Below are 26,327 nucleotides of genomic sequence, written 5' to 3'. Positions count from 1 at the left end.
AACGCTTTGTTAAAATCAACGAATCCAATGTAATATGTTTTGTTATATTCTCTATATTTCTGTAAAACTTGTCGTAGAGTATGTATGTGATCTAAGGTTGAGAATTTACTTCGGAAACCAGCTTGTTCCTTAGGTTGGTTTTCATCTAGTGTATTGGTAATTCTGTTTAATATTATTTTAGAAAATATTTTATAAATATTTGACATTAAGCTGATCGGTCTGTAGTTTTTTATATCACCTTTGTCTCCCTTCTTATGTAACAGTATGATTGTCGATTTGGTCCAGTCCTCCGGAATGATTTCCGTTTCGAGGATTTCATTGAATAAATCTGTAAGTATTGGTGCTAACACTGGTAATGTAGTTTTTAGTATTTCATTTGTGATTAAGTCTGATCCAGGTGCCTTATCTACTTTTTGTGTTTCGATAGATTTTATTGTTTCTTCCTTCAGAATTGGTTTAATCTCCTCTTGGTTTTCTGAGTTATATACCTTTATTCCTTGTTCCTTTATATTGCTTTTGTATAAATTTTGATAATATTCCGTAGCGATACCTAGTATTTCTAGTCTTTTAGTGGTCTTTGCATTGTTTTTATTTTTCATATTTGGAATCCAGTCCTTTTTGTGATTCATTTCTTGCAGCGCCTTCTTTATTCCTCCTGTTTTTTCTATGTATGTTCTCAATGTTGTTGACCTTTTCATTTTCCGTTCTTTTCTAAGTTGTTCACTAATCTTTTTACTTAATTCTGCTATCTTATGGCCATTGTTTTTGTAAGTTCTTCCTTGTTGTATCAGTTCTTTCCGTTCTTGTAATAATTCCTTAGTTTTAAATGATATCACTTTCTTACTAGTTATGTTTACTTTCATAGTTTCTGTTTTTAGTTGTTTGATCAATCTGATGTATTTTTCTTGAGTCGACATTCTTTCTTTACCACCATTTTGCAGTGATATTTCAAGGTTTTTCAGAAGTAAATCTTTGCTACCGGTGCATTCAATGCCTTTCACGCTGTACTGATATTTTCGTGCTCTTTTAGCACGTTTTCCTGATAGTTTTGCTCTAACAATTCTATGGTCTGAGTTAAAATTGAAGTTGTTTAAAATAGACAAATCTTCAAAAACTTTTATATTGTTAGACATAATATAGTCGATCTCGTTTTTATATCGGCCATTGGGAGAGATCCATGTCCATTTCTTTGATGGTTTCTTTTTGTAAAAACTGTTTAGGATGCTTAGCTTATTTTCAATGGCAAATGAAACTAGTCGTGAGCCGTTTTTACTTCTATTGCCAAATGCATGACATCCTATGTTATATTCTTCTCCACATTTTTGTTTACCAATCTGTCCATTAAAGTCACCCATAATTATCATGTTTTTTGATGCATATGAAGTAGTTAATTGTAGGTCTTCGTAAAATTTTTCTATTTTTACTATATCTTCTTTCTTATTTGATTCAATAGGCGAATACGCCTGGATTATAGTCCATTCTTGTTCTTCCTCACCATCTACGGGTAATAGAATGTTGAGAATTGCTATTCGTTCTGAAATACCCCTTAGTTCTTTAATGTTTTTGGCAAAACTCTTTTTAACTATAAATCCGACTCCATATAATCCGGGCGTCTCCCCAATGTGGTGTAGTATGTAATTTCCATGGTCTTCTATTTTTTCTCCAAATCTTCTTACTTCACTAATACCAATAATGTCCCATTTTATTTCATCCAATGCTAGTTCTAATTCTTTCAATTTCTCGGTGGTCCCTAGTGATCGGCAGTTTAAAGTTGCTATGTATATATCGTTATATTTATTTTTACTGATATTTTTTATCTTTAGAGGGTCGCGGTCTTTTTCCCCCACGATGACCAGTCGGCTTGGAGGAGATTGGTGGTTTCTAATTATTCGGTTATCAATAATTTTATGTTTTTGTGTTTTCCGGTTGCCGATAGCTAATTGTTATTGCCTATTATCTGTTGTGTAGGAAGAAAGAGAGTTGGATCTTCCTCTCATGACGTCAAAGGCGTTACGTCTGTTAGTTTGTGATGGTATCCACACTTGCTTTTTTGCTTGTGTATTTTCTCGCGGTGATGAAGATAATTCTCTCTTTCTTTTATCATTTGTTGTATTATTTTCCTTCACTATAAGCTTGTCGTATTTAAGATACGCAAAATTTCCTTTCATTCTTTCTTCTTTTAGTTTACTTTGTAACATCTTTCTCTTCTCCAGAACTTCTTTAGAATAATCCTCTGATATATATATACCTTTGAGATTTTTCCGTACTTTCATAACCTCATTTTTCTTCCATGAACTGACAAAGGAAAGCAGAACAGGTCTCGGCTTTCCTTCTAGGTTTTTCTTTCCGATACGATAAGCGTTGTTTATTTCAAAATCCTCAATATTTATATTTAAGTCTTTATTGAATATCTTTTTTACCTCTTGTATAAGTCCTGGCGCAGATTCCTGTTCCTCTTTCAATCCGAAAATAATAATATTGTTTTGCTTCTTATCTCTTTTCAAATATTCCATCTCTTTCTCAAGGTTTAGCATTTTCATCTTTAAATCTTTGTTTTCTGCTAGAATAGGCTTTATTTTTTCATCAATTTTCTCCATGATTGAATTAGTTATAGACTCTTTGAGTTCTACCGTCTGTTTCTGCATTTCTATTTTCATTTTGTCGAACAAAATTTGAAATTGATCTTCCATGTTTAAGTTTTAAATTCTTAACGTAAAATGAAACGGTGGGGAATTATGATTATTAAGTTGGCAGCACTGATGTGACCAATGACACGATCTGACAGTGACGTGACAGATGATGACAGTTGACACTATGACGTTTTAATGCTTTCAATGATGTTTCAACTTTCAATGTGATTGTGAATTGTTGGTTAATTTTTAATTGTTTAGTATTAGATCTTCACCTGTTTTATTTCCACGAATCAATAATCCCAAAAGTCCACAGCATTTATTTGTTTTCTACTATTCACCGTGTCCAACAGTCCGTAGTTTATTTTTAATAACAATAAGTTTGAGGACTTCGCTACAACGATGTTTACGTTTCGAGAACCGGAACCGGAAAAAAACCATCAGTCGTAATACCTATATACAAAACAGGTGATAAAGGCAGTATTACAAATTATCGCCCGATCTCTCTACTGCCAACTTTTGCTAAAATATTAGAGAAACTCTTAAATGTTCGGCTTAAAGGGTTTTTAGAGAAATATAACATTCTTTCGAATAACCAGTATGGTTTTAGAGCAAAAAAATCGACAACAGATGCCATTGAGGACGTTGTTACACATGTAGCTCGAGCTCTAGATAACAAATCTAAATGCTTAGGCATCTTTTTGGATTTAAGTAAAGCTTTTGATACCGTTTCAATTCCGCTCCTTTTGGTAAAGTTGGAGTGTATTGGTATTCGTGGTATTCCATTAGCACTCTTCAAAGATTATCTCTCTGAAAGGTATCAAAGCGTTACACTTGGAAATTATAATAGCAGTAAAGAACTGGTTAAATTTGGCGTTCCCCAGGGTTCTGTTCTTGGTCCCACTCTATTTTTAATTTATATTGATTATCTTTGTAGGATTAAACTTGACAATACTAAAATAATAACCTTTGCTGATGATACGGTTTTGTTAGTGACAGGTAATAGTTGGGAAAATGTATATAATACAGCGGAGAAAAGCATGAATGAAATAACTAAACAACTTCAGATGAATTTACTTACACTTAATATCAACAAAACAAAATATTTACAGTTTTCAATAAGTAATAGTAGTGTACCTAATAGTAATTTTAATTTAAAAGTACATACGTGCAGCAATTACAATAAAAATTGCGAATGTTCTATTCTCTCTTCAACCGATCAAATAAAATACCTTGGCTTATTGATAGACAAAAATCTTAATTGGAAACCACATATTGACCAACTAAAAAATCGTATCCGTAAATTAATTCCACTCTTTAAAAAAGTAAGGCTCCTTAAGGACAAAAAAACTAGTAGGCTTGTATATATATCTCTATGCCAGTCTTTATTGTGCTACGGTATTACTGCTTGGGGTGGCGCAAAAAAAACTTCGCTAATTAAGTTAGAAAGAACACAACGATGTATTCTTAAGGTACTCAATTTTAAGCCTATGCGCTATCCAACTAGTCAACTTTACTCGGAATGCTCATTACTTACCGTCCGCCAACTATACATTAAAAATATTATACTTAGACAACACAGCCAACCAAACAATAATCTAGATAAAAGAAAACTTACGTACCATGTACCGTTTTGCAAAACCATCTTTGCACAGGGATTTGCATATTATCTGGCACCCTTATTATACAATAAATTCAATAAGAAATTAAACATGAGGGACAAGACTAAGTTTGTGTGTGGAAGAATGTTGGAGGAATACCTACGCAATTTTGACTATGTTGGGACTGAAAACCTTATATTGGGTAATATTATTTAAATATTTTATGTTATTTATAAATACCTATCCTTATCTAATTGAATAATAATAAGACATATATATACTATATATTTAAATTTATATTATACCTATATACACATATTACTTCATCTTATTAACAATATATAATATATATATATATATATATATATATAATATATAATAATAACAATATATAATATATAACTTGTTTAATTTATTCACGTGTTATTGCTAGACCTTTATTTAAATAGGAAATTCGGATATTTTTGTTACATGGAAAATATCATACTCATAAAATAAGTTACTTTTATTTTTGTAAAGCGTTTAATCTTATTTTATTGCATATACTGTGCATTACAACGATTTGCTTTGAAAAAACTATCAGCCTAACAAGTGCAATTATGTGCTTTATTTGTGAGGCGAGAGCGTATATTCTGCCGTAACACAGTCTTAGACTAGCACGGAGTGTATAACTGCTATCGGCTACAGTAACGTACAAATAATAATTATTCTACCCACATTTACGTACACATTTTGTTTCGATCTGGTTAGTGCATGATTTGTAATAAGTTATTGTATGAAATGTTATAAGTCTTATTAAACTTGTATTAGTAAAGAATTTAATTTGGAACACAAAACGATTTAATCATAAATAAATCAATTTTTTTTTTATAAGCATACTGAGATGAATTTGTTTTCAAATTGTATAGTTGTGTAGTAGTCGTCGCGAATATTTTTTTTTTTTTTTGCTAGTTGTGGTTTCAAGACTCATAATAAATATTATGTAGATTACAAAAGCAATATCCACGAATGAAAATCATTAGTGTATGTTTTATTAATGTTATTAATAAAATAATTGGCTGTAACTAGTAAAAAATGTAACAATGTTTTAATATTATGTAATATAATTCAAGGTCATCAAATGTTATCTCAGTGATGTATTTGCTAGTATCATCATCATTAAAATGGATATGTCTAATATTTTCTAATTACATCTTTTGTTAATAATGTCATAGGTAGAAAATTGATAAAAAAAAACTGTTTTAATGTAATCTCCAAAAAAGAAATTTTTCTGTATAAATCATTAAAAAAGAAGTTTGACAATATATATAACTATGTATAAGGCATTAAGAAAGACAAATTGCATTGTTATTTTGTAAGATTTTTACTGTATGTGTACAAAAAGTTTTAATAAATAAAGTTTTAAAGTTAAAAAAAAAAAAAAAAAAAAAAAAAAAAAAAATTAAACATTAATGAGGTAGAGGTCATTTTTATAGTATACTTGTGGGGTAGCGCGTGATGCACTTACAAGATTAAATATAAAATCCTTTAATATTATTAGCAAATAGCACTATACTATAATATCTTGAATTAAACTCTTAGTTTTATTCAAAACATAGAGTTTAACAACCAATTCGCGGATATAACTACTATCTCCAGAACATTGGCTGACCACCAACTACCAAGTTACATAACTTCTAGCGGTTTCTCTGGAAAGATTTAGAACGTGTATTGTCAAATAAATATGGGTAGATTTTCTTTTATTTACAATTAAATAAAACAAAATTTCAAGCAATTGTAAGGAAATAAGTGAATTGAATGAATTAAGAAATTTATCTTAAAGAGCTCATGTTTGATAAAGTAAAAATCTATTTGTAATTTTGAATTGTAGGCATGACCTATTAAAATGTCGGATAGAGTGTTAATTTTCATTTAAAACTTAATTTAATCGTATTCGGAGGTTGCTGTTTCGATTAAGAATAGTGAAACGTTATTTTTAAAATGGTAGAGAAGCTGTTTATTACTCAATAATATTAAATTATTGTTTGCCGCAAACTGAAGTGCCTGATATTCAGATGTAAGAACGAAATATCAAATAATGCCATACAAGCACAACCGCTACACAATCATCTTTTTTCAGTACGTCGTTTTAATACCATAATTAGCCTCGCCATACTCCCTCATACCGCATTATACGACACAACAGACCAGTTATCACAATTCCACTCCAACGCACCACCCACTGCGTCCATTGAGCTCTAGTGGGTGTTAGCGCAGACTCCCGACCAGATCCATCTACATGTCAAACTTATAGGGGTGAACAACTTTCAATTTAATAACTATTCAGTGGGACGCAACATAATTAACATCGCTGAATAAACCCCTTAAATCAAGCTCAGAGAAATTGTAGTTTTATTCCAAAATAATTTTAAATTACATCATTATACCATCATAAATAATCCGCTTAAATAAAAAGCAAAAGTAATCCCTAATCTCCAAAAATAATGGCGGACCGCAACTGTCACGGCAAAAAATTAAAAGCAAATGTTTGTTTGAATTTTCTACGCTTATTTAAGCCTCAAGTTCAACTCGAATCCGGTCTCTTTATTGAGAAACAGGATTATGTTCGCTGAAAATCGGATTTTCTTCCCATTTAGTTACAATAAACGATGACTGAGCGGCTACAATGCACTTAACTTTCCTATACAATCAGAAAGAATTGTTAAAAAATTGTGGAAAATTCTCCTTCCTTTTATAGATGTTTATAGGATTTGACTTATAAATTATTTTATATAATTGGAATATTTTAAAATAAGATTTATTAAGACCGTATTTATTGGGATAATATTTTAAATTAATTTGTATATTGTATATTTAGAAAGAAAGAAAGAATAATTTATTTTTGTTACATTTAGATGAACTAATTATTATATAACAATTACTTCAACGAAAACCGTTTACAAAACTTATTACCTTCCGATATATGTATCCCATTCGAATATTTAAGGCACTTATTTGTATCGACTTATTTTGACAGTATGATGCAACAACTTGTGTTACATAACAAAGCTTCTACTAAGAAAACTGCGTGAAAACGTATCTATAATATAATTTTACGACGTATGTAAGAGTCACGTTTCTACCGCAGGCTTAGTACATGGTATAAATAACTATGTTTATATAGTTTGGTACTGTACTGCACTCTATTTAAAGCAAGCGCAATAGATATCTATTTATAATCTCAGTTCAACCACCCATAACAGTTATTGCTGAATTGGGATACTGTACCTACCTGGATCCCGTTATTTTATAAAATATACAATCAATTATTTATTATCTTTTTTTTAGCAATAACATTTTTATGTCAATAATCTATTTGTCAATGTGTCATTAATTCGTGTTTACTCAAATATTTCATTAGGCCAATGGCTCTAAGAATATATCTTAAAACAATCAAAAATGTGTTTAAGTATTTATTGTATATGTACAGCCTAGCTGTAATTATCAGTACCTTTAATAATGTCAAATCCTAAAACGGTACTTCATAAATCATACTTAATAAATCATTTTAATCATAAAGTTAAAAGACTCCGTACGTAGGTATTTCAAGCGCGCATCATTGAGATTATCAAAATAAAAAGGTGTGCACGCCTCAGTGCCGATTTTAAATTAATATATTAAAGTTATATTCAGAGTGGATTCTGGAATCAACTTAATCTACATCAGGTGCGGACAGGATTGTGCGGATACCCTCATTTGCATATCCCGCAAAACCACTTCACTTCAAATCTAATAACGATTGCAAAAAGGAATATTCCTATTAATTCTGCCTTCCCGACTTCCATAATAATCAGCTTTATCGAAGTTAGATTTGAATTATTGATCCATTATGAAAAGTGGTTTAATGTGAGAAAACTAATGCGTGTATCGGTTGATTACGTCAGTTTCAGTCCATGAAATGAATAGTCTAGATCTTTTAAAACACGTGCTAGAAAATAATGCTTACAGAAAAGTAGAGAAACCGACTCACGCTTGACTTTGTCCACCATTCAAATTAACGGAAAACGCTCTATATTTTCTGAATAATCTACTTAAAACAAAACTAGACCAATGTCAGGTAAACTGTGATCATTTAATTCTTATATTATTTAGCCTCTTCTAGAAATATTTCGGTATCCCTAACTTATTCGTTACAAAACTCTGTTTTAACTATTTATTACGCAATCATTTTTTACCATTTTCATATAAAATTTCTCGAAACCAAGCAATTGTCACTATCGAAAAACTTCTAAGGTATCATGCCGTTTTCCGCCGGTCATTCTATTTTACATGTAACATGAAAACTTTGTTTCATTGATTATGGCTTAACTCCGCCGGTACGCCGCAGCTGCCGACGAATATCTGAAAAATATTCTACACTTACCTGGCTAGCATGGAGGCCTTCCAAAAATATGGTAAAAACACTAATAAAAAGCACGGCGCGCGACATATTTGCGGCCGCGGTGCGTTCCCGATCCCGACTGGCCACAGCTGACGTTAGTTCAAGACGCTTCAAAGCTGCGTACTAGTATATCGCTACGGCAATGTACGCGTACCTAGAAGCTAGCGTATATATCGACCCTCCCGGGAGCGAGAGGGACGGAACGCCCAACGCCGCAAGCTGGATAGAGACAGGCGAGGGAGTACTACGCCTGCGCTGTGCTGTTAAAACGCAATGCATGAGGAGTGTGTCCATAACGAATCACGAATGCTGTCTCCGTCTACCTCTGTCTGGGTTTCCCGATGATGAGCCATCAGTTTTTTAATAAACCTTCAAACGCGATTCTGGCTCTTATTCACTTGGAAATAGAGAAGTGTGGGTGGGAAATCGGAAATGATTTCCATTTGTACGATATGATTTTTTTGTTTTAATTTACTTGGGGTTACGAGTGTATGTTGGACATAATTTGCTGAATGAGTCATCACATTCATCGATTGTGCAAGGCGAAAGAAAAGATATGGAAATTTCTAGAAAAACCTTCAAAGCAAACTAGCGACAACTTAAGCTGTTTTCTAACTATTATTATTGTAACGCCTTTTTCCAGGAAATCAAGCGGGACTTATTGATCAAAATACCTCGCTTATGTTTATTCATGACAATAGTAAATAATTACTGAGATGGTTATTAATATTGATAATGATTTCCTAGCTTAATCTCGTAATATAACTGTGCTCATTTTGGATGTAGGTGCGTATAATACAGGCAAAACAAAGAATGCATACGTATATTCATTTATTATCAATATTTATTTACATAGTTATTTAAAAATTAAATCTATGTTCTAAATAATATGCCTAAAATATAATTACGAATGGGAATGATTAATTATCATAATTGTTGATATAACATTAAATACAAACATGAATTAAAATAGCTTTTTTATAAGATAGTTATGTTCTTTAAAGCATATAAAAGTAAATGTACATAATCAATAACACAACATGAATTATCTATGGGTTCGGAATAATGTATGACCTATTACGACCTTATTACGACAGATTACAACAAGATCTTCACATATTAATAACTTACTTTGAGTAAATTGTACACTAGGTCTTTTATTTTTAATAATAACCACAACCACTAAATTTCTCGGCGGCAACTAGTTACCATTCTTTTCGACGTTCGATTAACACACCATTAAATCCTTAATCTCTATTTTGTAAACAAATTAATTAATTTCAACTAAAGAAGGATTGACAAAGCCCTCTTTAAAATACGAATGGACTTCATATTCGGGACCCAAAGGCACATTTATTAGCTTATCCTCTTCTTCTTTACAACTAGATATTGGTATCTCTACTTCACTATTATGCTTATACGGTATCGTAACTATTAGTTCATCCCCGTCCAGTCTCCAAACCGCATCACTAGTATTCAGTCCTGGAGGCAAAATCCGCATATCCGTCACTTCAACACCATTCACTAATTTAACATTCAAATGTACAACTCTATAACGAATATTTATCGTCATCGCATCTTCTATAACACGCTCGAACGTGTATTTCAGTCTGTATACTTCAAAATCGAACACTTCCCTTGCATTATAATCATCAGTGCAGAACGTCCTTACTATTTCATCGGCAGCTTTGAGGTAATCAACAATATTTTGTGTGGGATCTTCCACGCAACAGTCCTTTTTTCTTAGTACCTTGGGTTTTTCGTAACCCTGTGTACGCCCGAAACCGAACCCATTGTGTTTATTTTCCCATCTGCATTCAGATAGAGCAATTAGACCAAATATTAATAAGATATACATGCTAACAACCGTATTCTGCATACGTGAATACTTAAATGATAACCATATCAAATATAAAGACTATTAAAATTGTTTTATCGCAGTAAACTTAATTGAACTTTGACATTTAGTAATTATGTTGATGTATTTTATGTCAATCATAAGCGTAAGTAAGTACATATGTAGTTGGCAAAATGATTGCAAATGTTTTTTAAAACCGTTTTCTTTATTATGGACACAATCCTACAAACCATATTAGCATGACGTACAATTTCTTTTATTCAAACGACAATCGTACGAACCATCTCATGACATACAAATTTTACATCTCTATAATCAGTATATCATCAACCAAAACATAACCAAAACTGTGATAATTGTAAAATCCATCAATACCATACAATGCTAATTAGGACAAGCTACCAAATCAACGCATAAATTGGCGTAAAATAAGCTCGACAAGAGCTGTGACCCCTTTATTTAAATGTAAATCATGGGACGTAACATAGCGAGGTATGTTCATTGTTTATACAATTATTTTGTTAAATTTTGTATTGTAATTTAAATCACATTACGGTTTTAACCCTTAGCCATTATTGTATGAGGGTTTTGATATTATAATATGTCCTTATTGTCGGGTTTCTCTCTGTTCGCATGCTTGTAAATTTATAATAGTTATAGGCCTACATTCTGAGAAGATCCATACAATTTCTCAACCTATTTTGTCAATAGGTATGAATTGTAAGTTTCTTACATACAAACAAATCGCACAGTTAAATAATTTACACAAAAAAATATCTCTATATAAATTATTAGTATTAGGTATCTTATAATATTACTTTTTGCATTATTAGCATAAATGCTAAAGCTCTCCCCTTTTATTATGGTACAGGAGATAAGCTTCTTTTTAAGGTTAAATAAATGCGAAGGGTTAAATATACATACCTATGTCTAAATTCAACGATAAAACATTGTATGCCTATTTTGTTTAGGAGCCGAGTTATGTAATATGTTTAATCACGGTTGCTGGGTTACGAATAAAATGGATGACGATTTAGCTAAATATAGGTGCTATTTATATGGAAATTATATTCAATGGTTCCAATAAACAGTCTGGCTTCTTTATATCCTTTAAATCATGAAACAAAGTAACTGCAGCACGCTATTTGACGTCACCAGCTCAGAGATTTCCTTAGAAAACATTTGCATACAAGATAAACTTCATTCTGCTGCATACTATAACTCAATCACCAAAACCTCTACCTAGTTTCAGGTTGACCTCTCCTTATCCTACATAACACACTAAGCTGCCATAAAGAGGAGGGCTCCAAATACACTGGAACACTGCCAGGCTACAACGTAACTGTGTATTGAGCCAAACTAAGAATTGCACGTGTAACAACGTTAATAATTTCATTAAAATATAACCTACAGTCCAGCTTCAAATCAGAACCCAGTAATCTAAGAAATAAGAAGACATTTACGACATCTATTCTTGTGTCTATGTTTATTTAGTTCTAAGGCTCTATTCAATAAAAAAAAGTGGATAGGATAAAGATTAAAATTCTTGATACTTAAACATGTTCCTTTAAATAACTTTTCTCTACAGCTCTATTACTATAGACATTAAAGTCAAGGAAAAATGTAAAATTCTACAAAGATTTACATATTTCTCAATTAGGTTACATAAACTGTAAGAAAATCAGACTTTGTTATATGGGTTAAACTCACAACTCTAGTACAAGGCTTCTTGCTTTGTGCAAACCAAATTGAAATGAGCTTACAATGGCCACGATGTAATGAAATAAAATTTCACAAGGCATTGTATTGCTGCCCAAATCCTTTGTAACTATTATGGCAAATAAAGCTTGGCCTTTATTAAATTTTTATATGTTTGTAACATATTAATGCATTTGCACCACTTGCACATTTTTCCTACAGCATGAAATAGCTAGTTGTTACCCACACCACCATATGATTCCGGGTTGAAATTGATATTTTAAAAAACCTTATACATATTATTTTTTATCACGTTGATTTTTGGTGCGTTGGTCAGTGCGCTAATTTATTAGTGTTTCAAGAATTAAATTCATTTCTTTGATTACGTTATCAAACTACAACTGACTAATATGGCTCTACATTACAGCTCCCAGTTCAATTACAACATGGTCTGAAAAACCAACGTACTCGACATTGGTTCCTACTTACCTATATAATATAAGTACTGATGTTTTAAGAAAAGTTTATTTTTCTTGTAGGCTGTTTTAACTTATCAATTATTTTTATTAACTTGAACTTGATGTACTGAAAAGTATTTTTCGCTCTTCATATTATATTAATTTAAAGTAAAACTAGATTATTCCATACTTATCCAAGCGTTAATATAAAATAATAAATAAAATGTTGTTCCTATAACCCTTTATCCTTGACAAACCTTTGAAGCCTTACATTTTTCGCATGTTTCCGGAACACAAGGCAATAAGTTTTCTACCTGACTCACATTATTACAATCCTCACGGGGTATGAATGTTTATAGATGAACGTACCTACAAGTATTTATTTTAGTACCTTTGATAACTATATAACTACGTAGGTATATAGATTTATTTCTTATGTTTATAATAGGCTAATTGTATTAATATAAAATATTAATAGGCTAATTGTATCTTATAAGGAACTTCATAATAGAAAGCGTACCTAATATCGGTGTTGATAGATACTAAATCAATCAATAATCTTCTTATATATAAAAATGAATCGCAAAATGTGTTGGTAAGCGCATAACTCGAGAACGGCTGAACCGATTTCGATAATTCTTTTTTTATATATAATAAGAAGTACGAGGATGGTTATTATGTAGAGAAAACGTAAACATGTACCACGGGCGAAGCCGGGGCGGATCGCTAGTATAATATAAATACGTATTTATTTTAATCGTCTGCATGGTAGTATAAGGTATTTTGATCATTCGTAATTATAAGTAGGTTCTGTAATTAATACAGGAATTAATCATGATATAAATATAGTATGATATTTAAAGAATAACGAGTTTCAATATATCTTTAGTCTTTAAGAGCCAATCTAAGAAGACTTTAAAAGGCTGGTTCCTGATTTGAAAATAATTTGTCCCAGAAGGGAACACGCTATGAATAAATTTATTCGTATGGGACCCGGACACATTATCTTTCGCATAAAATAAAAATAAATACATTTAATATGTAGTTATATGTTAATGTATAGTAAGAACAAAAATAAATCGATACAAAATAGGCTCTACCACCCAAATTTCATTAAAAGCAGCAATTTTGACACCTCTGATTTCAAAAATATATTTTTTAAATAATCAATACATGTAATAGACACCTGGTCATCAGCACAATAGATGGCACATAAAAAGCTTTGTACTAATCTCAGTCACATAGTACTTGACCTATTTTCTCCGCACAAGGCCTTTCAAATACTGCAATGCTGACGTGCCTTTAAAACTATATAGGATTTAAACGGCACATGGTTCACGTGTGTATTACTGGGCTGTGTACAAAGAAACGTTTGTAATAATATTATGTATTATGTCATTATTTTAATTGACTGCAACTAAGAGTAGTTATTTTGTTAATGATTTGAGGCTACCGTTGCGTTTGTGTTCTTTAGTTTCTTTTTCTTAACTTTATCACATCGTATCACGAAAACTGAGCAGTTTATGTAAGTTCTCTTTAAAGCATGTTAGTAAATAGGATTTTTAATACGTTGAATATCGTAAAAATCTACGACAAATTTTATAAAAGGTAACTGGAAGCTCCTAAAATTATTTTATATTTAATAATTTTGCGAATTTATAACAATTGATAGGAAAATAATATCCTCATTAGCGAATATTAGAGTAACGACCCAGCCTAACTTCGCATAAAGTCCTTCAAACAATTTGTTGGTGCTTCTGTGTACGTAATAACTAGGTCGTAACAAATAGTCAATTTTATTGTTGTTTTTCCATCAGTGAAAACTGATAACTTCTTAAGTATGCATATGCATTTAAATAAATTAGGGTATAGGGCAATTATTGAATAGTGCCTAATTATTACTATTAAAAATATACCTATTATAATTTCCTCGACATCGTTCAATTTTATTACTATTACACTAAATCAGGGTATTCAACACGCCCTTACGACCATGGTTATAACTTATAGGATAGAATGAGAGTCACGTTCATAAAACATAAAGCTTTAACGCTGTACAAATCATATAAATTATGCTTCCACCGCCAGAAGGCGATTTAAATGGGGTAATACGGTCGGAATCGGAATAGTTGATATGGCCAACATAATGTAGTTTCGTGGTATCAATTATATGGGAAATAGAGATAAAATTTAATGTTTTTCGTGCTACGATGCTCAATTTTATTGGAGATTGTTCGAGAAATAGCTTTTATTGCTACATGCAATTGAATAAATGATGAACGCATTTCTTTTAATATTTTAGACCGGCTGAAAATTATGGAAACAGATATTTGTCCGTCGTTTAAAACGAGTTTCACAGCTACAAATTTTAAATCCAAGAATACTTAAGAATAGATAGCCTTCTGGAAGAATAAATTAATATAGAAGCGTCCGCATCGTGATAAAATCTAATAAGAGCATCCAAAGACTTATCTTCTTGCTCGTGTTTCAAACTACATACTTATAAGCGGCCAACTTTAATAGGACAAGTAAATGTGTTTCGAGCCTGAGTTCTAGCCATTATATGGTGGAGATACGAAAATTATGGACCAAACCCGTATTGTCAATAGCGAGCCAAGTCAAGACTATTAAATTGAGCTCATACGTTCGTCCTTTTTGGCGAGAATTCGCTGCGTTTGCATAAAAACAATTTATGTTGTACGTATTATCACAGACTAATAATAATATACTACGTATACAAGTATTATATTATCTGTGGTTGTAGATAGTGTATTGCTTACTAATAAAATTGCCTCTATTCAAATGTTCTCTATATAAGTTTAAATATAGAACTAAGTTCTAGTATATATTTTTATGTTTTTAGAAGTAAATACCTAAACCAAAATTTAATTAATGTTGAGTCCCTTTGTGCAAAAGCGTTTTCTTCTGTTTCCACTCGCATATATTACAATGAATCACTTTAATTAAGGCCAGCCATTAGCTTGATTTACTCCAGCCACTTTGTCAACAGTCCTTAGATTACATTTTTGTCATGCCAGCGAGAATATTTAAAGCTTCTTCCTTGTTACAAACAGCAGTTTAGGCGATAATAGTGTGCCGTATGTTTTCAATTCTAACTGCAGTGTTAGGCTGTACGCAGTCTAGTCTCGAACGATCTTGGTATTTGCATGTGCGCCGTCTGACGTCACAAATGCTAGCTATCCAGACGTCCTGCTATTCGACGCCTTATGGCTTTATTCGACGTAATTCTAGATTCAGAGAAACCGATAACTTATTCTATTACTTCGTATCGATCTACGATAAATATAGCTTTAGCACAGACAAGTTGTGAATGCCCTATAAGGAATAAATATAAGTAATCTAATTTGATTGAGTTCACGAAAGTGAAGTAGGGTCGAAATTTTTTTTGTCATTTGGAGGTTCTTTCACCCTTACTAGTAAATTTTTAAATGGTAATTGGTATTACATATTATATAGTAATAGTACCTACTAGTAAATGTTTAAATGATACTACAGAAAGACAAGCAAACACCCGTCCAATCCGACAAACTTTCACATTAAAAAAATATACCGGTCGAATTGAAAACGTCCTCCTTTTTTTGAAGTCGTTTAAAAATATTAAAAATGTTGGTAGGAATAAGATTTGAGTTTTCTTAAAAAAAATATCCTATGAAGGCACTTTAGTCCCGTAAATAGATACCTACCTACGTTCGTTCAGGTAAATAGATACCTACCTACGTTCATTCAGGGGTGTGTTTTAATTACAATACTGTTAAAGCTCTATAGAATCCTGTAAATGGCTATAATTTACTAAAAGCCACAAGTTTTACTGACTTTAGCAAAGTTCATAAATTCAGTTTCGGTATCAATTGAGCGTTAAATTCAGATTTAAATCGACAAATTCAAACTTTAATCCATGATAATAATGTCTTCTGAAAATTCTGTTCCCTATTATGTTTAATCTGCTCATAAAACCTACTGAAATATTAATGTGAATTTTAATCCAATAAATAAGACAATAAATAAGAATATAATTTTTTTTTATATATAAGTATGTACATATTCGGAAAATTTACCCCAAACAATATTTATATTTCAGAATTTCATCAATCGTAGCCTAAATACGTTGTTATCTACATTTTACACTTTCCCCTGTTACGCTAAGACCCAAAGCTACCATTAATAACCTCCTTTTAAGGTCAGACCACAATAGGCGTAACTACGCGGCAGCTGCAGCGTAGCGACGCGACTCGACGCAGATTAATATCCCTTCTATGAAATTGTATGAGGTATAAACCTTAGATCACTAGGTTAATGTTCTAAGGGTATAACGCACTACGCGACACCGAAACTACTCGCCACGGCGCCACGCGACAAATTTTTACCTCATCAGCAAATATGTCGCAGTCTGACGCGTCGCGTGAGTTACGCCTAGTGTGTTCTAACCTTTATCGTACCGCCCCGCGACATTGGGTTCCCCTTGTGAAGGGACACGGCATTGGAAAATGTCATGCTAACCATGAAGGGAACAACAAAGCTTCTACGTTTTTATAGTTAAATTAATGTACAGATTCGGAATATTTTACGCTTTTCTACTTTACGAATGAAGAAGAGACGGGGGGAATAAATATGAGAAATATAAAAACTTATTTTCTGGAAATATGAGAAATAATTAATATTAGATTGTTTTAATCACATTACATTTAACTGTATATTATGATATTATTAACAGGTTCAATTCACTCAAATAAAACAACATAATAGTTAATATAACACATCATAAAATTTATTACAAAAAATATGAATAACATTCAAATAACTATAACAACATCTATTTAATTACACTTACGACTTATTTGAGCTTACATAAAAATTTATTTATAATAATTAATAAGTAATACAAATATTTGAATTGCTCATTTATATACAAACTAGCGGTCCGCCCCGGCTTCGCCCGTGGTACATATTTACGTTTTCTCTACATAAAAACCATCCTCGTACTTCAAGGAATATATCAAAAAAAGAATTATCGAAATCGGTTCAGCCGTTCTCGAGGTATGCGCTTACCAACACATTTTGCGATTCATTTTTATATATAAGAAGATTAGATGCATAATATACTTAAATTATAATTTAATTTATGATACAGTAATACATCTTGTGATTATAAAAACATTTCTCTAAAATGTTTCTTCCTCACGACATATTATTGTCTAGTATAGCCCACATACTTTATTTGCAGGTATCGCTTGATCTGAAACAAGGATAGAAAACATTAAAAAACAATGAAAAAATACCTTAAAATAAAATATTATTAACAGTAACTTAACAGACTTACTAGTCATTTTAATATTAAACGGATATACAAGTTAAAATTCTCGCCATAAATAATAAAAACAGCAATAATATGATGTAAAGTCCGGTCGCGGAGCAGAAAGAATTTCGTACAATGACCTCTTTACCTACTGACAGTGGTCACAAACATTTTTGAATGAAGTGCAGTTTACATGAAATATTTGGAGGAGAAAATGTTTTTTACTAATATATTAAATTAATGTCCTTTATTCATTTACAATACTTATTAGTTAGTTACATTTTAACTTTTTCAATAACAACGATATATTATATAAAAAAAAAATGTGCGTGTACACACATAAGAAGTGAAACTTCTTTATGACCTTATTTTTCAAAAAATAATTTACTATGTACAATATTACAGAAATACGTTAGTCTAACACGCGATTTCGACTTAGGCGGATTTTGATTGGACATAAAGAGTTTGAGGTTTATTCTTATAAATTTTGAATTCACAAAATCATAATTGAACACCTGACACCAATCAAGAAAACACAAACCTTACGCTCTCAGGTTAATGGTTTACAATCCCTAAGGACGGCGGTCATTGCACCTGTGCGAGCACGACACATTATTTTTACAAGGGAGCGACAGTGACAGGTAGTAACAGGTTAATGTACGAAATTCTTCCTGCTCCGCGACCGGACTTTAGTTTATTATCCATACTAGCAACACTGAATAAGTTTTCCCGCATAAAGTTTACACTTATGCATAATTAAGAACTCTGAACGAACATTACACTTCTTATGCAATTATGGAGCTAACACCTTTTTATAACAAAACATGCATGAATTATACATAGGAAAAACAAAGAGCAATTTATTGCTTTTACTTTTTTACTTCAGTTACCGAAACTAGAAAAACTAGAAAAAGTGTATTATAATTAGTATTTTACTTCACATTTATAGGTAATAGCTTAAATATAAGTGCTTAATACAGATAATGTTAGGATTTTTTTAATTTAGAAAATAATAATTAATGAACTGATAATGACGATTGAACACTTTTATAAAGAGGAAACGTATTTATATATGTATTATAAATCTGGTACTGTTGTATTTGTTTAAGATTCCATTTGGTTAATGAGCAAAACACAACAAATCTGCTGATTAAGCATTTTATGCTCCTATTTTCTCTATAGAGCAAGATCCCAGTGCCGGCAGAACTCACCTATTTTCTGACGGATGAAATGTGGACAAACGGCCAATTTCCAGATATCAAAATACATAAAAACAGTACTTAATTCACGTATTTTCTCATGGCTGACTTTCACATATGATTTAGGGTAAGTATACTGTTAAAATAAGATGCCAGTAGTCCCAGAACACATAATAATAAAGTTATTACTTATCTTTTACAGGGACTCATGTTGATGGAATTAAATTATTTTGAGAGATTTAAAGCCTCTGTTAATCAATATGACCAACAGTAAGTGTCTGGGAGTACTGACATCTTACTTTTTAACAGTATGGTAAAAATAAAAAATATAAAACTAACCAATTTTCTTTGGATACGGCAAATTCAAATTGTCCATGATCTTAACAAACTCCTCCAAAGATTTCGTCAATCTCGGATTGTATTTCTTCTCTTCGCCCACCGTGGTAGCTGTTTGTCCTTTGTAATCGTGCGCCGGGTAAAGTGTGAAATGATCAGGCAATGTGAATATCTTTTCGTGTACCTGTAAATGAATTATAAATTTATAAGAGTATAAGATAATATGTATTTTATAAATCAGTTATAAAAATACTTTAATTTATTTATTAATATAGTAAAACGTAATATTTCCTCAACGAAACAAGCACAACACTGTACCTATTGAAACATAGAGATGTTCAGGGTAATATAAAGTAAAATATTTGGATATTGTGGTATTAAAGTAGAAATAATTGGCCCTGAGGTCAACAGAGTTAAACATAATATGGTATTACAGATATGTTTTAAAGGTACCAACTATGAAATAAGCAGAACATTTTATTTGTGTATTGATTCTTAATAAAAATATCAGTATACTTACCGATTTGTACAATGTTTCTGAACTACCCTCTTGGAAGTCTGTTCGACCGCAGCCCCGAATTAATACTGCATCACCAGTAAATGCTATGCACTGAAAATAAACATTTCTTTGATAATTATAATTAGCATTTGAATAGTAAATACTAAATAAAAACTAGCTTCATCCGCCTGGTTACGAAGATATCAGCAGGTACAATGAAAAATAAAGATGTTTGACACAAGATTGGTTGTATCCTTTTTAAATCTGTGGTTCCACAGAAATTATTAATGGCGAAAAGTTTGTGTATCACATTCAACTGATTTATCAAGAAATAAATATAGTATTATATAAATTTAAATTAGTAGATTTTGCTTGAAATTATATTTTGTTTGTGACTAACACAATTTATTTGCATCGGAACAAACAGAACCTCTGTGTTTCATAGGTACTATTAAATTATTAAGGAAATGCTTATATACTATTTAGCATTGCTATATTGCACGATTATAAAAAAAAAAACGATTTACCTGTTCCCGACAAATATAAGTCAAACATCCATTAGTATGTCCCGGTGTAGATGCCGCTAACAACTGATGATCACCAAAGCGCACCATTTCCCCGTCTTCCAAGTGAACATCAGCTTGAGCCCCTGAAGCTTTACCGATCACACTATTTGTTCCCGGTAAGAGCGATTTTAGTCGACCCGTGCCTGTTATATGGTCTGCGTGCATGTGTGTGTTCACTGTAAAATAGATTATAATATGAAGATATAATTGTATGTAATTTTTAATTTATTTGATTAAACATTAATTGGACAGTTTGAGATGTAGTGATGACTAAAGATGTATCTTAAGAAGAGTGTAGTTAGAGTTATACATATGGTCATTGTAAGTAAAGTATTTAGTCATTTGTGGCAGTACTGCAGTTAATAATGGACGAAACAGAAGTAATATGATAAAATTTATAAGTATTAAATAATTTTAGAAGATAAAATTTATAAGTAAAATATACATATATGTATAAGTTAGTAATATTTGTTTATGTAATTTTTCGTGTAAGCATCTATTTTATGTCTTCAATTAAATAAAATGTGTTAGCCATTATAACAGCAAGTTGTGGTAGGCTATACATTTCTGAGATATTATTGGCCAATTAATAAGAGTTCGATCATTCAATACTTAAAATACAAAAGATCTATCATGGTTCAAACCTCTAAGCTCAAGGTTTACTAATAAACTGTAATGTTGCATGGTCATTAGCTACTGAACAATAGTTAATAACTTATACATACTTACTATATAAGCAGGTGATAATAAAACTTGTGCACTACAATTTCAATATTTTCACAACATATTTACAAGGCCATTCCATACAATATTTACATACAATTTACAGACATAAAATTAAAATTGAAGTTACCTCTATGTTTTCAAATTAACATTATTTATAACTATTTTTGCTTATTCAAAAGAGATTAAAAACTTTTAAATCACGCCAAAGTAAAATGTGATGACCATCTATCAAAAAGTGCTACAATATCAGTAAATATGAAAGTATTCATTGTTACTTATTTTAAAATGAATGAATGAAGTTTAGTTATTTATAAATGTTATTCATTTCAAAATGTTTTTCATTACAAAGGTATACAGAGACCTGGTACATACTTGCATATATTAGTTTAAAGCCTAATTCCTTGATGAGGTTTGCGTCTCTCTCTGCATGCTCAATAACCGGGTCTATTAGCACTGCTTCACATGTCTTTGTGTCTCCAAGAAGGTAAGTGTAGGTGCTACTTTCAGTGTCAAATAACTGAAAATTATAAGAAAATGTTATAATATAAGATCTTCAATAAAATCATTGTCAAACAGTTTTTAAATAATAAAAAAAAAATTGGCAATCTAGAAATCAAAATCCCATGATTTTGTTAAATATTATACTTTTAATAATTAGGTACAGAAAACTAAATAATATTTTTGAAATAATCTATCATACAACTGATATCTATAATCAAAATAATATTGAAATAATACACTGTAAAAAATTAAAAAATTAATATAGAATTACTACAGATAACATTAAAGAAAAATCTCACCTGCCTAAAAAAGAAATTGCTACTCCTGTCCATGGCTGAAGACATGTATCTCAGTTGACTGTATCTACTTATGAATGCCGCATTAGCTAGCTTTCCACTCGTCACAGCTACTTTAAAAATCATTCTGAAATCACAATTATATTGCACAACTATTTCATCTCAATGAAATCATTATAAGTAAACATCACCAATCATTATCACAATAAATAAACAAAAAATATGTAATGTCAATATTTAACATGTATATAACATTGTTTAGTTGTAGTAATATTCAGCCTTTTTGTCTTAATATATATAAATCTCGTGTCACAATGTTTGCCTCAATGGACTCCTAAACCACTTAACCGATTATAATAAAATTCGCACACCATGTGCAGTTTGATCCAACTTGAGAGATAGTTTAAACATGTAGGTACCACGGGCGAAGCCGGGGCGGACCGCTAGTTTTTAATATAAATAGAGAAGTAAAGCTGATTTCAAACTTGAAACACTTGTTGTTTTATACAAATGTAGTTAAACCATAAATAAATATAAATATTTAACCCTGCAATGGCTGGCGGTTAAATGAAACACTTTATTAGACTGTAAGCTTGTATTGATCTTACAACTGCTTAAACTGTAGAACAACAGGACTGTAATATATTCTATGACGCACACATATAATAGATTACACACTAGAACCCAATAAATATTTACTCTTGGAATTTGATGAACACCTAGACTTCAACTAATTGACTACTAAACACAATATCTTTTGATGACATAACAATGCAAACAATGAGCAGTAAAATAACAAACAATAAACAATTTACCAGCAATTCATAAATATATAGGTATTATACAAAAATATCTATATATTATACAATTTCTTATCTAGAGAGATTAATGCCTAATAAAATTTATTCACTGTATAAATAATAATTATGATTTATGATCTTATAAATGACATAAATAGTTAATTCAGTCACTGGTCATAGATAATTTACTAATTTTAATATCTAATTATAAAAGACATTTGTAAATGACTATAAAATCATTCTATAAGTACTAAAGCCTTTATTATTCATTATACGGCATTTATCTCCTTAATAAATACTAATGGATTTGATTGAATAGAATATATTATATAGACTCCTATAATTTGGCACTTTTTTAAAAACCTAAGGAGCACCTACCTGCTTGTATTAAATATCATCAAGTTGAACAAAATGAATACTTATTATCACCTTATCGCTAATAACTAAAATACGAAGATAACTTGCTGATTAAGTTTATAGCTTATCCTATTTTTAACATTTCATGATGTAGTTAGATTATAGTATTTTAATCTTTAATCTTTTTATATACAATACAATTTTAAAATCGAGTTTGAGTTTGTATTTATAATTCCAGTTTAAATTAATTATACTTTTTTGTATTTGTTTACAATTTGAACAACTTTGAAGGATAGAAAAGCAATTAATATTAATTCTAGCATGGAACTATATATACTACGTATGGAACCCACACTCGCTAAGAAAAAGTAAAGTCAAAAAATTTGACCTTGAATCTTATCGTTTCCCCTCCGTCTCTTTCTAGTTACGGTGAGTCATAATATATATAGTATGTCTATATTTCCGTGGGGTGAGTATAAATGTAAAAAATTCAGGATATTAAGGAAAAAAATAACGGATACATCAATTTTATTCGTATTAAAATTTTACTATAATACTAGATTTTGCCCGCGACTTCGTCCTCGTTGAAGTCATAAAACATAAATAAATCCCATTTATCCCGTGGGGATTTCGGAATAGCCTTTCTAAGTGCACCTTTAGGATACTCTAGATATACAGAGTGTGCCAAATTTCATGTCTTTAGGTCCAGTGATTTTAGGCTGTGCGTTGTCTGTCAGTCACTAAGTAACGGGAGAGTTTTATATTTATTGATTGATTGATGGTTGATGATTTACGGCGGAAATAAATTACGTAATTGCATTTATTATTCTAATATAGTTACTGTAGAATTTTTGCAAATAGATAAAAAATAGATGTTCAAGTATTTAACATTGGAAAATTGTAATGTTCCTTTCAGCGTTTTTTCATGTTTGCGTCTTCCGTCTTGCATCTTCAGAACACAGGACCGCTATAAATTATGACAACATTTTGCTGTATAATTTGGCGTTACGTCCAGTCATTTGAGGAATTAATGAAGTAAAATATCAATGTGTTTTTATAATATTTATTTATCATTACAATGCCAACTGCCTTTACAAATTTGCAAATTATAAGATAATAACAATAAAAAGTAACGAAATCGGTTCACTGAAAATATTTTTATCATTCCATACCCTTAAGTATTTAAATAGTTTTAAGAGTACTTGAAATATGAGATCGTGGTCTAGCGCTTCCCTATCATACAATAAAAAACAAAATATAATATATTCAGGGTGTAATCGTTAAGTGTGCACAGGTGATTATTCCGTAACTATTGCAGGTATCAAAAAACTTTAAACTGATATCGATATGATACTGATATGATACTTTACCTAATGAGTAAAATAACAATAATAACTTTTTTTAAATATAACAAGAAATATCTAAAAATGTAACTTTAAACCCTCCCATACATTTTATTTCCCGTAACGTATATATTACGTTCCCACTGCTGGGACATGGCCTCCTATGAGGTTACAGCCACATCCACCACACTGGCCAAGTGCGGGTTTAAAATGAATGTTGCATATCTTCACTTTTTCAAAACAGGATATTTTTAATTCTACTATATTTAGCCATGTATTACGTTCCGCTAGATTGGACGGAAACCTGTAAAGAGAAAAGAAGATTATTTGCAAAATATAAAAAAAAAAAATGTCATTTAGATACAGATAACACAAAATTTGTGCTGTTGTCTTGTGCTTCTATTTCAGTAGGTACCATATATGTATGTACTTTGAGTTTTTGATTTTACAATATATCATTATATAAAAGTAGTAAACAACGTTTTTATACCATTAACTTTCACGCCAATTGAACTAACTCAAGTGGAGAAAGACTTCTCCTCATATAAAATACCATACCGAAATATATGTACACAATTTTATAAAGTATGGACACCCTAGTCTAATATTTATTACAATTTACAATCATGAAACATTTAATAATAAGCAAATAACGATGTTAAATGGAAAAAACCTAATCAAAATTAACATTATAATCACAACTTCGATCTATTATTCCAGATTTAACAACAATTAAAGTAGAAATATTACTAAACTACAATTTTACATGAAGCGTAGTTTATGCATGGTTTTTTGTACTTACGAATGAAATATAATATCACATCCTGGATGCCATTCACTTTTGCAACCGCGCACAATATATTTACAACCATTTCTATTAATTTTGGCTCAGAATAATTCCAAAATACAAGAACAAACTCACGAAATGAACATAAACATCCGCCATTTTGCAGTAAACATTATTTGACAATTGACACCTAGAATTGGGGCTGCCGCGCAACGATTTTCATAACATAATTCAAAATATGGGAAAAAAATTATGAGCGTGTTCGATAAGCAGTCCATTTTAAAAGTTGTAAACCTTTGTTATTTCAATGGAAAAGCAAACCTGCATGAATCTCGTTTAAATTTCATTTTTTTAGCGGATTTTATTAATGATTTATGTCATATAGACTATTATTACTGACAGTCGATTTTTTAATGCACGTCAATAGGGGAAAAATTTACAATCACGCTGGCTACCCTATGGGGTAAACAGGGGTTACTTGCGGTCATTCTATCAGTTTTTTATTTATTCTTAGGAGTTTGGGTTCCAGTATGACTATAGTTCCATGAATTCTAGTTTGGACTTTTGACATTGACGGTTAGAACCACAGATTAGAACATGATTTATGTTTGACGTTGACAAAATTAATATAAAATAGAGAAAATATAACACACCACAGAGTACATAATATAAAAAGACACACACGCTTTGAATAATCAAACCACAGAAGAAAACTTTAAATATTATCAGACTTTATTTATAACTTGAATCCAAGAAGCTTATATCTAATACACTGGAGATTTCAGTATGAACATTAACTTGTAACAAGAAAATATAACCTTGAATGACGCCTGTATGTTTTTTTATCCCTTTCACACCTAACTAACTACCTAGGTGTGAAAGGGATAAAAAAACATACAGGCGTCATTCAACGTCATATTTTCTTGTTACAAGTTAAT

At 30.9% G+C, this 26,327-nt stretch overlaps 4 protein-coding genes and 1 long non-coding RNA gene across 13 annotated transcripts in view; 1 reads left to right on the top strand and 4 right to left on the bottom strand.

The window, feature by feature from the left end:
* Appl (amyloid-beta-like protein) overlaps positions 1–8,772 on the bottom strand; it is a 110,823-nt gene extending 102,051 nt beyond the window's left edge. For all 8 annotated transcript variants that reach the window (XM_089697188.1, XM_089697189.1, XM_089697190.1 and 5 more), the window contains exon 1: positions 8,634–8,772. In XM_089697188.1, the coding sequence (XP_089553314.1) occupies positions 8,634–8,699 (66 nt within the window). In that variant the 5' untranslated portion in view covers positions 8,700–8,772. The remainder of the gene's footprint in view (positions 1–8,633) is intronic.
* Positions 1–26,327, top strand: part of LOC149486965 (uncharacterized) — a 216,898-nt gene that overhangs the window by 187,875 nt on the left and 2,696 nt on the right. The window lies entirely within an intron of this gene.
* On the bottom strand, positions 992–3,098 carry LOC149486968 (uncharacterized). Its single transcript, XM_089697187.1, has one exon. The coding sequence runs from the start codon at positions 2,688–2,690 to the stop codon at positions 1,944–1,946; it is 747 nt and encodes a 248-aa protein (XP_089553313.1). The 5' UTR covers positions 2,691–3,098; the 3' UTR covers positions 992–1,943.
* Positions 17,446–23,560, bottom strand: LOC149486966 (persulfide dioxygenase ETHE1, mitochondrial). 2 transcript variants are annotated; one of them, XM_089697053.1, is made up of 7 exons: positions 23,281–23,560; positions 22,106–22,229; positions 21,678–21,822; positions 20,541–20,755; positions 20,035–20,124; positions 19,518–19,698; positions 17,446–17,919 (listed from the first exon to the last, which is right to left on the bottom strand). In XM_089697053.1, exons 1-7 carry the CDS (start codon positions 23,298–23,300, stop codon positions 17,879–17,881), a joined length of 816 nt encoding a protein of 271 aa, XP_089553179.1. In that variant the 5' UTR covers positions 23,301–23,560; the 3' UTR covers positions 17,446–17,878. The 2 variants fall into 2 exon arrangements, with proteins under 2 accessions (XP_089553179.1, XP_089553180.1); XM_089697054.1 differs by having other exon boundaries at positions 23,332–23,560.
* LOC149486958 (uncharacterized) overlaps positions 24,309–26,327 on the bottom strand; it is a 72,776-nt gene continuing 70,757 nt past the window's right edge. The window contains exons 2-3 of the long non-coding RNA XR_016315826.1: positions 25,405–25,940; positions 24,309–24,906 (exon numbers count right to left, since the gene is read on the bottom strand). This is a non-coding gene — a long non-coding RNA (uncharacterized LOC149486958). The remainder of the gene's footprint in view (positions 24,907–25,404; positions 25,941–26,327) is intronic.

Source organism: Colias philodice, chromosome 7, assembly GCF_061535455.1.
Source record: "Colias philodice isolate Cphi_HAF_F1 chromosome 7, ilColPhil1 Martin Lab GWU primary, whole genome shotgun sequence".
In the NCBI taxonomy this organism is placed as follows: domain Eukaryota; kingdom Metazoa; phylum Arthropoda; class Insecta; order Lepidoptera; family Pieridae; genus Colias; species Colias philodice.
This window is presented reverse-complemented; position numbering and strand designations above follow the sequence as displayed.